Source organism: Oncorhynchus mykiss, chromosome 28, assembly GCF_013265735.2.
Source record: "Oncorhynchus mykiss isolate Arlee chromosome 28, USDA_OmykA_1.1, whole genome shotgun sequence".
Taxonomy (NCBI): Eukaryota; Metazoa; Chordata; class Actinopteri; order Salmoniformes; family Salmonidae; genus Oncorhynchus; species Oncorhynchus mykiss.
In genome coordinates, this window is record NC_048592.1 from 22,243,301 (window position 1) to 22,259,632 (window position 16,332).

General features: G+C 40.2%; 1 protein-coding gene across 1 annotated transcript in view; it reads left to right on the forward strand.

Annotated features, from left to right (window-relative positions):
- pappa2 (pappalysin 2) overlaps positions 1 to 16,332 on the forward strand; it is a 59,501-nt gene that overhangs the window by 21,907 nt on the left and 21,262 nt on the right. The window contains exons 7-11 of the mRNA XM_036966716.1: positions 4,599 to 4,781; positions 5,033 to 5,330; positions 8,877 to 9,005; positions 11,480 to 11,565; positions 15,660 to 15,856. Coding sequence (XP_036822611.1) covers positions 4,599 to 4,781; positions 5,033 to 5,330; positions 8,877 to 9,005; positions 11,480 to 11,565; positions 15,660 to 15,856 — 893 coding nt within the window. The remainder of the gene's footprint in view (positions 1 to 4,598; positions 4,782 to 5,032; positions 5,331 to 8,876; positions 9,006 to 11,479; positions 11,566 to 15,659; positions 15,857 to 16,332) is intronic.

Consider the following 16,332-nt stretch of genomic DNA (forward strand, 5'->3'; position numbering starts at 1 on the left):
TTGATGAGGCCAAAGCACCAGCTGGGGGCAAACTTGGTGTGGCCTGTAATCAGGAAGTGAAGGTCCAGACTGTGGTGGAGCTTGTGCGTGGTCTGCCAGGCACAATACCAGAGCACAAACTTGTTCTTGTTTTGGCCACTGCAGTTATCACAATTCAGGGCCACAAGTGATTCCCAAACTCCTTAGTTGGTGAAGAAATGGTGCATGTAGTTGATGACTGCACTGCTGCCTTTGCTGGATGACATGCCTTCATCAATCAAGTAGTTGACTTGTTGTGGTGTTCCTTCACAGCAGACACCAAACAAGCCACACTTGCGAGGAGTTAAAAGGTAGATGGGACCTGGCTGCATATGGTCAGAAGGATAGTGCACCTGCAAACAACAAAATAACATTAAGATATAACATTAAGATATATCATATAATTTTTGTATAAATCATTATCAGGTAACTTTCATTTACCTACAAATGTGCAGAGCAGCAGCACTGCATACAGAAACATCTTGGAAATTGGAAGTTAAAACCTGTTGAGTGTAGGGGGCAGTATTTTGATGTTTGGATGAAAAACGTACCCAAACGAAACTGCCTATTTCTCAGGCCCAGAATCTAGAATATGCATATAATTGTCAGATTAGGATAGAAAACACTCTAAAGTTTCCAAAACTGTCAAGATATTGTCTGTGAGTATAACAGAACTAATATTGCAGGCGTAAACCTGAGGAAAATCCAACAAGGAAGGGCCTAAGAGAAACTAATATCCCTGTTCCATTGCATGCCTTCCCTCCATTTAAAGGGATATCAACCAGATTCCTTTCCCTATGGCTTCCACATGGTGCGAACAGTCTTTAGACATAGTTTCAGACTTCTATTCTGAAAAATGAGCAAAAATTATCACATCGAGTCAGTGGATGGCTGGGTGCCAGCAGAGTTTTGCATGCGCAACAGCTTGGAGCAGACGGTCCGGTTGAAACATTATCGATTATTTATTGTAAAAACAACCTGAGGATTGATTATAAAAAACGTTTGACATGTTTCTACGAACTTTATGGATACTATTTGGAATTTTCGTCTGCCCCGTCGTGACCGCTCGAGCCTGTGGATTTCTGAACAAAACGCGCCAACTAAATGTGGATATAAAAATAATCTTTATGGAACAAAAGGAACATTTATTGTGTAACTGGGAGTCTCGTGAGTGCAAACATCCGAAGATCATCGGAGGTAAGCGATTCATTTTATTGCTTTTCTGACTTTTGTGACCAATCTATCTAATCTGCTACTACTTTTTACTACTTTGTAATGTTTTGTCTGCTGAGAGAGATGTCCTTAACATAAATGCTTGAATAGTATTTGCTGTAAAGCTTTTTTGAAATCTGACATGCCAGGTGGATTAACAAGAAGCTCAGCTGTGTTTTGCTATATTGCACTTGTGATTTCATGAAAATTAAATATTTTTAGTAATTTAATTTGTATTTGGCGCTCTGCAATTCAGCGGATGTTGACAAAAATGATCCCGCTAACGGGATGGGTGCGCCAAGAAGTTTTAAAATGATAACATGATAGCACTTACAATAATGTAAGATCAATAAAAGTAGTGCCAATCATGTTTTAGGTCAATTAAATAATCAAAATGTGTTGTTTATGCTTTACATACCAAGTGTTGTCATCGATTCCTTGTAGAGATGCCACACTGCTGCTTTTGTCACATGGGATGGCAGCAACTTTCCACCAAAGTGTTTGTGTCCTGGGTGGTGTCCTGGTAATAATATTACATTATCCTCTGCGTAGTTGTTGATGAAGTTCACCCCTCGCTGCAAGTCCTCATGCTACAGGTGTAACCTGTGCTTGCTTGGGCCATCTCTCTTTTTGATGGGAGGCCTTAGACCATTCTCCTTGTATGAATGGTGGAGGACGGTCAGGAATGTTCTAATGATGATGAAAGACAAATTCCAGATACAAATATTTTGGCATTATTATACAATAGATAGCCGTCATCTCCGTCAGACACACTTGGCTAACTTGATGGGTCATGTGATCATCTAGCTAAGTGGAGTCTTTTGTTAAGACATGCTAGCTAAACAATGAACCATAATCCTAATATCCATAGAGCACTAGCAATACAAACCGATTGTCAAAGCTAGCTAAAGTTAATTAACCAAATAGGTTTAATATTAGTTAGTTAGCTAGCTAACATTAGGCGATAACTAGCAATGCGAAATGGAAATCTGGGATAACATTACTACACACAGATCATAAACGTAATGTTAGCTAGCGAGCCAGCCATCTAATGTCAGCTAGCTAGTTAACAGTAAGCTTTAACTTGGGGTATTTTGTTTCGACATGTAGCTAGCAAGCTCACTAGTGAAAAAATGAACCATAATCCTAATCCATAGAGCACTAGCAATACAATCCGATTGTCATAGCTAGCTAAAGTTAACCAAATAGGTTCAATATTAGCTAGTTAGCTAGCTAACATCAGGCTATAACTAGCAATGCGAAATTCTGAGATAACATTACTACACACAGATCATAAACGTAATGTTAGCCAGCGAGCCAGCCATCTAATGTCAGCTAGCTAGCTAGCTAACAGTAAGCTTTAACTTGCAATGAAAACAACTTTCTGACAAAATTTGAACAATTCTAAAAGTATTTGTTTTTAAATATACTTAAGTATCAAAAGTAAAAGTATAAATCATTTGACATTCCTTATATTAAGCAAACCGGATAGCTCAATGTTCTTGTTTTTTTAATTTACAGATAGCCAGGGGCACACTCCAACACCCAGACATCATTTACAGATATAGCCAGGGGCACACTCCAACACCCAGACATCATTTACAGATAGCCAGGGGCACACTCCAACACCCAGACATCATTTACAGATAGCCAGGGGCACACTCCAACACCCAGACATCATTTACAGATAGCCAGGGGCACACTCCAACACTCAGACATAATTTACGAACGAAGCATGTGTTTAGTGAATCCACCAGATCAGATGCAGTAGGGATGACAAGAGATGTTCTCATGATGTGTGTGAATTGGACAATTTTTCTGTCCTGCTAAGCATTCAAATTGTAACAAGTACTTTTGGGTATCAGGAAAATGTATTGAGTAATACATTTCTTTAGGAATGTAGTGAAGTAAAAGTAAAAGTAGTCAAAAATATGAATAGTAAAATAAAGTTCAGTGCCATAAGAATCATCTTAAGCTTTAACCCCCACCCAAACTCTGACCATTTTACTCGCCCTAGCAGAGCTGGTTAAACTGTTTTCTTGTTTTCCAGAGTGTTGGTGGTTGTAATTGTGCTCCTGGCAACAATTTAATTACGCTTTTTTGCTGACATTTACTGACACCAGCCATATTCAACCGGTGTTGAGCGTTAGTAAATTCATCAGTTATTCTGCGGCTCTGGCACACTCAGACGAAAGGAACATTTATATCAGGTAAAATACTTTATCTAGGCTACATCATTCTTTTCACAGAAACATATCCTCCCTTTGATGTGTTCCTCCACTGAAACCCAAGCATTAATTTCCAGACCCGGGGAGTCTATTTCATCTTGAGAAAGGGGAAAAGTAGTGACATGGTTAAGTTGCTGAAAGTAGGAAGGATGACACACTAAGATCTTGAAGCACTAGGCTTTCCTACTAGGCTTTCCTGTGGGAGCCGTTTGCCACATCTGATACAGTGATTAATCTGGGCCTGTGTTGAGGCCTTTCTCTGTTTATCTGACCAATTTAGTTTTATGGTTTGACTTGGCGTGCTGATGTTTACCCTGCACAAATCCACACATGTGAAGGAGCCACATTGGGTGCAGATAGCAGAAGCTCAGGCATTGGCTGGCTGGGGCTACTGCTGAAGGCTCTCTCCCTCTATCCCTCTCCATTCGGCAGTTTATTTCAGTGCTCTGCTGAGACACACGACATGCTGCTGTTCCTCTTTTACCACAGAGGAAATTAACATGCTTTATAAATTGTTTTGTGAGCCCTGTCTGTCCCAATTAAGAAATTGATTCCTTTCCTGTGTAAAGTTGCACCTGGGTATGTTGTTTTCTAGAGGATGGTTAGGAAAATACCAGTCCAGTCCAAAACCAGGTCATGTGATTTTCCCAGTCTCGCTCTACTGTATGATTCTCCCTCAGAACATAGCTTGTACTCTCTACTAGCCCTCTTTAATAATAGTTCAGTAATGGTTTTTCAGTGATTCAAATCATTTCACAACTTTAGTAAAGATACTGCGCTAATTAAAGACAACAGAGGGCCTACCTTTGAAACCAATTAATTGTAGCTCTCCGCATTTTATCAGTGTGGGTGGGAAGGTACTGTGCATGTCATCAGTTGAGAAGGCTTGGATGTAGAAAAAAGTTGTAGGCCTATCTGCTATATCTGTTGTAACTTTTCCCTTTTTTTGGTTGCATTCCAAATGGCACCATATTTACTATATAGTACACTACCTTTGACCAGACCCCTATGGACCCTTGTCAAAAGTAGTGCAATATAAAGGGTATAGGGGGCCATTTAGGACGCATGTACAGTAGGTGTATATATTGTAAGACCAGTGTGTGTGTGTGTGTGTGTCTGTGTGCGTGTGTGCGTTTACAGGCCCTCCAGATGTATACCAGACCTGTGAGCCAAGCCTACAGGCCTGGAGTCCAGAACTCAGCCTGTATGATGCCAATGTGACGTCTCCCTGCCCTGAAACCGAGGGCTGCGTCCTGATGCTGCGCTTCCTCCACCTTGTGGTCCCTGACAGCCTCACTGTGTGGGTCACCTACATCTCAGCCGGTGGGTCCCGGGTTCATTCTAGTGGTCTTCAATGGTGTACATTTAGCATTGCTGAAACTCTCCACAATACAAGCCACACGTTGTGTCTACATGAATGATAATGTTTTGGCTCTTCATCTGAGCAGGTAATGTGAAGTTACACCAGTTATTTGTCCTAGGTATTTATGAATAAATAAAGGGCCAAGCATGTGCACTACTCTGGAACGGCTTGATTATACAGCTTATAATTATCCACCATGTTGTCTCTACAGATAACCAGGTGATTACCAACATCGAGCTAATAACAGACACAGACGAGTCTCTAGACATGGGTCCACAGCACGTCTTCTGTGATGTGCCCCTCACCCTACATGTGCACACCGAAAAAAGGGTGGCAGCTGTCAAACTGAGCACCTTTGATGAGAAGATGGAGATTGACGCTGTTCTGCTTACTTCTGGCCCCCATAATCCTCTCTGCTCCAGTTGCCAGCCTCTGATCTACCGAGTTGTCCGGCAACCGCCATTTTCAGGCGATCTGGTCCAGCAAACTCTGCTTACATTTACAGACAGGTACAGTAATATTGACACCGACAGATATACAGTCCCAGTCAAAAGTTTGGACACACCTACTCATTCAAGGGTTTTTATTTATTTGTTTTACTATTTTCTACATTGTAGAATAATAGTGAAGACATAAAAACTATGAAATAACACATATAGAATCATGTAGTAACCAAAAAAGTGTTAAACAAATTCAAATATATTTTATATTTGAGATTCTTCAAAGTAGCCACCCTTTGCCTTGAACACAACTTTGCACACTCTTGGCATTCTCTCAACCAACTTCATGAGGTAGTCACCTAGAAGGCATTTCAATTAACAGGTGTGCCTTGTTAAAAGTCAATTTGTGAAATTTCTTTCCTTCTTATTGCATTTGAGCAAATCAGTTGTGTTGTGACAAGGTATGGGTGGTATACAGAAGATTGCCGTATTTGGTAAAAGACCAAGTCCAAATTATGGCAAGAACAGCTCAAATAACCAAAGAGAAATGACAGTCCATCATTACTTTAAGACATAAAGGTCAGTCAAGCCTGAAAATGTCAAGAACTTTGAGAGTTTCTTCATGTGCCGTCGCAAAAACCATCAAGGGCTGTGATAAAACTGGCTCTCGTGAGGACCGCCACAGGAATGGAAGACCCAGAGTTACCTTTGCTGCAGAGGATAAGTTCTTTAGAGTTAACTGCATCTCAGATTGCAGTCCAAATAAATGCTTCACAGAGTTCAAGAAACAGACACATCGCAACATCAACTGTTCAGAGGAGACTGCGTGAATCAGGCCTTCATGGTCGAATTGCTGAAAAGAAACCACTACTAAAGGACACCAATAAGAAGAGACTTGCTTGGGCCAAGAAATACGAGCAATGGACATTAGACCGGTGGAAATCTGTCCTTTGGTCTGATGAGTCCAAATTTGAGATTTTTGGTTCCAACCGCTGTGTCTTTGTGAGACGCAGAGTAGGTGAACGAATGATCTCTGCATGTGTGGTTCCCATGGAGGAGGTGGTGTGATGGTGCTTTGCTGACACTGTCAGTGATTTATTTAGATTTCAAGGCACACTTAACCAGCATGGCTACCACAGCATTCTGCAGCGATACGCCATCCCATCTGGTTTGCTCTTGGTGAGACTATAATTTGTTTTTCAACAAGACAATGACCCAAAACACACCTCCAGGCTGTGTAAGGGCTATTTGACCAAGAAGGAGAGTGATGGAGTGCTGCATCAGATGACCTGGCCTCCACAATCACCCAATTGAGATGGTTTGGGATGAGTTTGACTGCAGAGTAAAGGAAAAGCAGCCAACAAGTGCTCAGCATATGTGTGAACTCCTTCAAGATGGTTGGAAAAGCATTCCGGGTTAAGCTGGTTGAGAGAATGCCAAGCGTGTGCAAAGCTTTCATCAAGGCAAAGGGTGGCTACTTTGAAGAATCTCAAATATTACATTTATTTAGATTTGTTTCACACTTTTTTGGTTACTACACGATTCAATATGTGTTATTTTATAGTTTTGATGTAGTCACTATTATTCTACGATGTAAAAATAGTAAAAATAACAACAACAAAAAACTTGAATGAGTAGGTGTGTCCAAACTACTGTACTGTATGTAGGCGCACACTCTGGAATTCAGCAACTACTAATAACTACTAATACTTTGACCTTAGTCTGGAAATTTCTCCTGTGTGGACACAGATGTATTGTTTTGAGGTCATGTACCACTGCTCCAAGAAGTGGACCTAAGAATACACACACACATGCAAAAAAAATCACGATCAAAGTATAATGTATGTCACTTACAAAGACCATACGTAATCGTCTGTAGTCCCAGAAACTGAGATTTGTGTCATTAACAAGTATTTCGGTGTGGCACCGTTTTCGCAACACAGAACCAAATGTATTCAACATTCCTTTTAGCACTAGCTACTGATACAAACCAACATCAAGGGCGTTATTTAATGAAACGTTTTCAGGGGATTCCGGCGTACGTCAAACCATTTTAATCTCATGCAGTGAGAAAAGGTGTTCAATTGATTATCTGCATCCAGTTTTGCATTACACATAACATAAGTAAGCCCCCTAAACATTAAGATATTTCCCATCTCACATATTTTTTTGAAAATTCTGTTCCAGCTTACTTTTATTCATTAGAGTCAGCTTGTATTTGGTATTAGTATCATACACATTTTTTTTGTGGATGATTTTGTAATTTTCCACTACCACTTTCTGGGATATTGTTGCTTTTCAAGCACTTGCAGGAGTAGGTGGATGTGCTTAAGAGGTCACATTGAGGAATACATTTGGTTTCATCTCTAAAAGTTCCACAAGTGGCTTTAAGTGCAAAAAGATGTAAAAACCAAGGAGAATTAAGTTATGTGGAGGGAAGAGGAGGGCAGAGAGGTTGTGTTTGGGGGAAGGCAGTCGCTGGAATATAAACCAAATTTGACCAGCAAAAACAGTAAACACCTGTGGCTCTTTGGAGCTGTTGCTCAGCCATTTCCTCTCACTGAAGGCTCTGTACTGTATGCTCATCATGGTTAGTATATGATAAGGGAGAGGCCTGTCATTTGGAGGAAGAGGTAAAGAGAGAGAAGTGGAGTGCATTGCAGGAGAGAAATGAAAGAATGGCTAAGAATTGTGACTGTGAGTCTACACTGCCACCAAGAGGTATAGCTGGCAAAACAAGATGGTTTGCACTTGATATCCTAATCCTTAAATATGTGACTCTCGTTTTTGGTCTATTAGGAGTAAAAAAAAACACCTTTGGGGTATGTGTGAAATAGGTGTAGGATAAAGTGATGTTGTTAATCCATGGACAAGAATGTATTATTTTCTCCTGACCCTCATAGCCTAGTTTCTGCTAACTAGTGGTTCATAAACATTTGACTTGTACATTAATAACTGATTGTATCATTCCCAAAACTACCCTAAGTCTAAGCCCTTAAATAAAAAACACACTGGCTCCTCCAGTGGTATGCTAGATAGAGCGGGCTCTTAGAGTTGATCCATAATTAATAAGGGTAATTTGTGGCGGGAGGAAATCAGACACGTCTGAGAGAGTAGAGGATGTGCATTTTTGTAGGCATTCTTTACAGCTGGCCGGAGACAATGGTAATCTAGGAGGGCTGCCGGGAAATCAAAGGTAGGCTCTTTTTATAGTTTGGAGCTGACTAAAACAGGTCAATAGCTCTGGGACAGGAGGTATGATATCACTGTACCCACCGTACCTCCTGTTTAGGTTTAAGGTCACTGCTTCCTACAGCAAGCTTAGAAGACTAGGTGACTCTGGACACAGATACACAAGAACAAACAAGTTTCTTATTGTGTATCTATGTGCACTGTTGTTTCCATACAACCTTGCTGTTCAAAATGGTTACTTGACAATAATAGCGATCGGTTTAGTTTAGTCATTTTGTATCTCTATGCAACAATTCCACCTGGAAATAATCTGAAATGTCAATTATGTCTTAAAATTCTAAAGGAATAGAATTCCATGAGACAAAAATGCAGTTAGAAAGCTGTTTATACATGGATGCTGCATGTTTTGATGTGTTCATACAGTGATATTGAAAAGGACATGGAGTACCAGTACAGAATTCAGGTGGAAGCAGACGGTCTTCTCAGTGAGCTCTCCCCACCTCTCCTCTACACCCATGGAGCTGCCTACTGCGGTGACGGACTTCTCCAGGGGTCAGTCAGTTTACACAGTATTCACATCCCAGATGAAGTGCCTTGAGAGTGTATTCACACTCTTTGACTTATTCCACATTTTGTTGTGTTACAGCCTGAATTTAAAATGGATTAAATTGTTTGTTTTTCTCACCCATCGACACACAATACCCCATAATGACAAAGTGAAAACATGTATTTAGACAGTTTTGCAAATTTATTGAAAATTAGGTTTACGTCACAATTGTAACTTGGCCACTCAGGAATATTCTTCTTGGTAAGCAACTCCAGTGTAGATTTGAAGTTGTGTTTTCGGGTTATTGTCCTGCTGAAAAGTTAATTCATCTCCTAGTGTCTGGTGGGAAGCACACTAAATCTGGTTTTCCTCTAGGATTTTGCCTGTTCTTAGCTCCATTCAGTTTCTGTTTTATCCTTGAAAACTCCACGGCCGTTAATTAACGATTACAAGCATACACATAACATGATGGAGCCACCACTATGCTTGAAAATATGGAGAGTGGTGTTCAGTAATGTGTTGTATTGGATTTTCCCAAACGTAACACTTTGTATTCAGGAGAAAAGTGAATTGCTTTCCCATATTTTTTGCAGTATTACTTTAGTGCCCTTTTGCAAGCAAGATGCACGTTTTGAGATATTTGTATTCTGTGCAGGCTTCCTTTCATTCACTCTGTCAATTAGGTTAGTATTGTGGAGTAAATACAATGTGGGGGTCCATCCTCAGTTTTCTCCTATCACAGCCATTACACTCTGTAACTGTTTTAAAGTCACCAATGGCCTCATGGTGAAATCCCTGAGCGTTTTCCTTCCTCTCCTGCAATTGAATTAGCTTGTATTTTTGTAGTGACTGGGTGTATTGATACACCATCCAAAGTGTAATTAATAACTTCCCGATGCTCAAAGAGATATTCAATGTCTGCTTTTATTTTTATTTTTACCCATCTCCCAATAGGTGCCCTTCTTTGTGAAACATTGGAAAATCTCCCTGGTCTTTGTGGTTACATCTGTGTTTGAAATGCACTGCTCGACTGAGAGACCTTACAGATAATTGTATGTGTGGGGTACAGAGATGTCATTCAAAAATCATTTGAATCAGTCATTCAAAAATCATGTTAAACTCTATTATTGCACACAGAGTCCATGCAACTTTTTTATTTGACTTGTTAAGCACGTTTTTACTCCTGAATTTATTTAGGCTTGCCAAAACAAAGGTGTTGAATACTTATTGACTCAAGACATTTCAGCTTTTCATAAAAAAACTGTGAAAATGAAAACAAAAAACAATTCCACTTTGGCATTACGGGGTACTGTGTGTAGGCCAGTAATACAAAAAAAATCTACATTTCATCCATTTTAAATTCAGGCTGTAACACAGCAAAATGTCGGAAAAGTCAAGAGGTCTGAATACTTTCTGAAGGCACTGTATGTTCTTTTCTCTCTCATCCATTGTTGACCACACCAACAGTAGAAGGAAAATGGCCATAATATTATGCATTCATTAATACTACTAATTGATACACAGCAATGTTGTAATCATGGTAAACAAGTCCACCTTCATTACTCTGGACAGTTTCAAATACAAATACAATTGTCTATATCAAAGGAGGATTTTAAATGAACATTTTACAATGGATGGATTCAAATACAAGGCATAAAGCTTAAGTTACAAAGCATTAACAAGCTTTAGAAAGCATACTTCTGAGCCTATCTTAGAAGACAAAGCATGAACAAAGAGATGCCTATTAAGCCAGAGGCTTAGAAGCCCAGGAAGCCTGGATACAGGATGAGAGAGAACAAAGGCATGTAATAAAATGTATAACACCCGAAGGTGTAACCTTTCAACCCAAAACCAACCACCATTGACCAATCAAATGATACCAAGTTTACAGAGTAAGGCCCAATCTCCACAGGGTGTCACAGAAATTAAAGGCTTGTGTCGGGTATGAGACCAACGTAAATAAGACAGAATTCCTGGGAAGACAATAAAACCTTCTTGCATGGAGTAATTCAGAGGTCACCCTGTACAGAAACAAGTTACCACATATATAATACATCCATATAGATAGCATCAGTTATCCTCAGTAAACAACTTTCAGATAGAAATCAAACATGGATACTATCGTATTTTTCTATCATATTCAATAGTCAGTCCTCTGAATTCTGTAATAGACAGATACATTTTGGCCACTCAGAGGGCGAAGGGCTGACTAGTCCTTGGGCATTGTTCTTTGTGCACTCCTTGTGTTACTGAACCACTTGCCATGCAACTCCTGGTAACAGAGAACATATAAATTAGGGCAGTGCCTACAGTACATTATCAAGTGTGCAAGTGAAGCCAAACTACAGTATACTCATATAGGTCATACTTATTGGTCTCTCTCAGTGGAGAATGTAGTGAAATCAAAGGATATGTGTGTTTGTAATGAAAATGTATAGACTATGGAGATGACTGATCCTTGCTGTCTCTGTGTCTGTAGGACAGAGGACTGTGATGATGGCAATCTTTTGGATGGTGATGGCTGCTCTAAGAAGTGCCACATGGAGTCAGGCTTCAACTGCAATGGTGAGTGAAGAACAGACAAGAGCACTCTCCTAATCCTGGTCTCAGTCTACAGTCTGTGGAATGACCACAACAGAAACACACCTAGACCAGGGGTGTATTCATTACAGTACGTCTTGCAACAGAGACAGGGCACAACTTAACAAAACAAACTAAGTAAGTAACTAAGTAAAGATTAATCACTTATCCCACGCATTACTTGTTTTACATTTGATTTTTGAGCCTTGTATAAACATCAAACACAACATTACATCAATATACACTATACACATCAATATACACATCGATGTTAACATCAATACACAAAAAGCAAAACACAAACATCTTCATTAGCTCCATGCACTAACTCCATGCACTGATTTCATATCACAAATACTGTCATTTGTACTTTTAATACTTTTAGCAAAAAAAATGTAGCATTAATTTACAATTTGTAGAAACTATGAGAATAGGTTCAGAACTTTGGTGAAACATCACAGCACAGTTGAAAAATATATGTCAAATAGAACAACGCTGGATGTTGTTCAGAGATAGATGGGAGGGGTTGAGTGGAGCTGAATGGTGGGACTAAAATATGTATGTAGGTTCAGAACTTTTGTGAAACAGTACAGTTAAAAATATATGGCAAATAGAAACCAAAACTGGATGGTCTTCAAGCGATATCATAACCTCCATCGATAAGAGACATTACTGTGCAGCCGTATTCATCGACCTGGCTAAGGGTTTCGACTCTGTCAACCACAACACCTTGGTTTCTCAAATGATTGCCTCGCTTGGTTCACCAACTACTTATCCGATAGAGTTCAGTATGTCAAATCGGAGGGCATGTTGTCCGGACCTCTGGCAGTCTCTATGGGGGTGCCACAGGGTTCAATTCTCAGGCAGACTCTCTTTTCTGTATACATCAATGATGTCGCTCTCGTTGCTGGTGATTCTTTGATCCACCTCTACGCAGACGACACCATTCTGTATACCTCTGGCCCTTCTTTGGACACTGTGTTAACTAACCTCCAGATGAGCTTCAATGCCATACAACTCTCCTTCCGTGGCCTCCAACTGCTCTTAAATGCAAGTAAAACTAAATGCATGCTCTTCAACCGTTCACTGCCCGCACCTGCCCGCCCGTCCAGCATCACTACTCTGGACGGTTCTGACTTAGAATATATGGACAACTACAAATACCTAGGTGTCTGGTTAGACTGTAAACTCTTCTTCCAGACTCACATTAAACATCTCTAATCCAAAATTAAATCTAGAATTGGCTTCCTATTCGCAACAAAGCATCCCTCACCCATGCTGCCAAACAAACCCTCGTAAAACTGAACATCCTACCGATCCTCGACTTCGGCGATATAATTTACAAAATAGCCTCCAACACTCTACTCAACAAATTGGATGCAGTCTATCACAGGGCCATCCGTTTTGTCACCAAAGCCCCATACACTACCCAGCATTGTGACCTGTACGCTCTCGTTGGTTGGCCCTCGCTTCATACTCGTCGCCAAACCCACTGGCTACAGGTCATCTACAAGTCTCTGCTCGGTAAAGCCCCGCCTTATCTCAGCTCACTGGTCACCATAGCAGCACCCACTCGTAGCACGCGCTCCAGCAGGTATATTTCACTGGTCACCCCCAAAGCCAATTCCGGCAGGGTAGCCTAGTGGTTAGAGTGTTGCACTAGTAACTGTAAGGTTGCAAGTTCAAAACACAAGCTGACAAGGAACAAATCTGTCGTTCTGCCCCCGAACAGGCAGTTAACCCACTGTTCCTAGGCCGTCATTGAAAATAAGAATTTGTTCTTAACTGACTTGCCTAGTTAAATAAAGGTAAGAAAAAAAAATCAGAGGCAGGTGTCGTTAGTTGTCTCTGATTGAGAATCATACTTAGGTAGCCTGGGTTTCACTTTTGGTTGGTGGGTGTTTGTTTTCCGTGTCAGTGTTTGTCACCACACAGGACTGTTTCGTTTATGCACATTATTTTTGTTTTGTTCGATTGTTCAGTTGTTTTGATAATAAATCATTATGAACACTTACCACGTTGCGTTTTGGTCCGATCCCTGCTACACCTCCTCAGACGAAGAGGAGGAAATCCGTTACATATAAGCTGCAAGCAGAAGCCTAACTGTTGTTGTCTATTAGTTTACTCCAATTAGGGGAGGGGTGGTAGGGTTAGGGGAAAATAATAAAACAAGATATAATATATATATATATATATATATATATATATTTTATTTATTTTTTCTCAAAAAATATATATTGAGGATTGGAAATAATGCAGACAATTACATTGATGGAAGCTACACTCTATCTGCAACATTAAAGCTGATCTACCACTTTAAAACGGGTTAATTAAATAAACAAAATACTGTCATTTGTAGTCATTCTGCGCTTAACCATCTCAATTTATCCAAAATATCCATTATCCATACATTAATCAAATATAATTATAAAGTTTACTACAGCTAGCTTGTTTTGATTTCCACAACAAAACAATGCTGTCAAGCTGACACTGCCTTGTCTCTGGTATTCATTCAGAGACTTGGCATGCTAAAAGTAGAAATTGCACAGTTACAACAGCAAATGTCAACCTCATAGTTGTGGTGTTGCCTATAATTTTATCCACCATGCTGGGGGATTGTTTTGTACACTTCCTTTATCCTCATGCTCTTAGTTAAAGAAACGTGTTTTCTTCATAGAAAATGTGTCATTTGACACACAATATAAATCACAAGGAAGTAGGCCTAACGGTTACAGAGTAACTAAGATAATTCAATGGATTTACATTATTTATTCTCACATACTGTATTTTAGCAAGTTGTCAAAGTAAGTGAAGGGACACATTTTGAGAATGTCCAAAATGGCAGCCTATTCCCTTCATAGTGCACTACTTTTGACCAGAGTAGAGTAGGGTAGAGTATTACTTTAAATCCCAACTTGGGAAATTGTTTCATCACCTCAAGCATCATCAATGATTTGGGGGACAAGACAAGGATACATTCTTATACACATAATAATAGATACAAACATTAAGCAGTGGATGATAAAGTGAATAGGGTGCCATTTGGGATGCGTGTTTTGGGAATCTATTACTTAGCTAGTACGTCAACACCCCCTCAGTTTTGTCAGGGGAGAAATAATGAATCTATTCCATGAAGGTTCAGAGATGCCGTGACTGAAAGTGTTATATTTTCTTTGGGAATAAAAGGCATGACTAGCAGGAAAAGAACTTTGGCAAAAAAACAGATTATAAATTGCAATTTATAAAATGGAATCATTGCACCATTCAAGATAGTGCCTCATTCTCACTCAGTCATGCACATATTTGCTTCCATGTTTGGGTATTCTGATGCTTGACAAGTTAACTCCTACAACACAAGACTGGATCATGATGTCAATGTATCTGAAGCATGAACATCAACTTGCATTATCCTGAAAGTGATATTGCTTTGACAAACAACTGAAGTAAAAACACATTTATCATTGTCACAGGGGTTGTTGTCTTTTGTACTGTAAATTATGGTCAGTGCACAATATCCAAACAACCTGCTATGATGATAATATGGTTTGATTCCATATTGTCTAGACTGTTTATTTTTGAGACATAGTTCCTTGGATTATTTATTCCAATTCAACACCTTGTCAGTGACTAAACTCTCCTACCCATGCAGCTGTATGTAACTAACAGACTAAACTCTCCTACCCATGCAGCTGTATGTAACTAACAGACTAAACTCTCCTACCCATGCAGCTGTATGTAACTAACAGGGCCAAATCCAGCCTCTGGTGTTAAAGTTCACACAGTTCACACATTATATATTATGTTTGGTGTATTACATAGTGCTTTGCTGTTTTATTCTCTGTTTGAACCATTGTCACACCTCTTTATTGAACCACATCTTTCCGGGAATGTTTTCTGATGACAACATCTACTTATTGTAATACAATGCAATCCCCCCAGCAGACTGTTCCTTTGGTCTGAGTCCTGTTTGACCAGCGCCCTCTGAGTCCTGTTTAAAAATTAGTGCACTATGAAGGGAATAGGTTGCCATTTGGGACAGAAGCTTGTTCACCACATATCTTTCCCATTGTTTCCCCTAGGTGAACCCAGCCTGTGCTACGTCTTTGAGGGTGATGGTATGTGTGAGGAGTTTGAGAGGGGCTCCAGCATACAGGACTGTGGTTACTTCACCCCTCATGGGTACAGTGACCAGTGGGCCTCCACTGCAGCAGCCTCCCATCAGGACCAAAGCAGCTGCCCTGCCCTGGCAGCCACCGGAGAGCCCTCGCTTACCAAGGTAGCAGTGCTTTCCTCTGCCCTGTCCCCCACCTCCTGGATACAGATGTTATCTTTCTGTAAATGTGACAGTACTGTGTTTTGAATGTTTGGTAACACTTGATTTGGATAGTCCCAAGTAGATGGTTTGTAGATGGTTTGTAGATGTCCAATAACTGTCTCTATATATATATATATATTATTTTATTTTACCCCATTTTTCGCCTCAATTTCGTGATATCCAATTGTGATCCAGTTACAATCTTGTCTCATCACTGCAACTCCGCAATGGGCTCAGGAGGCGAAGATCGAGTCATGCATCCTCCGAAACATGACCCACCAAGTCGCGTTTCTTAACACTGCTCGCCTAACCCGGAAGCCAGCTGCACCATTGTGTCGGAAGAAATATCGACGACGAGTCAGCTTGCAGGTGCCCGACCCACCACAAGGAGTCGCTAGAGTGTGATGAGCCAAGTAAATCCCCCCCGGCCAAATCCT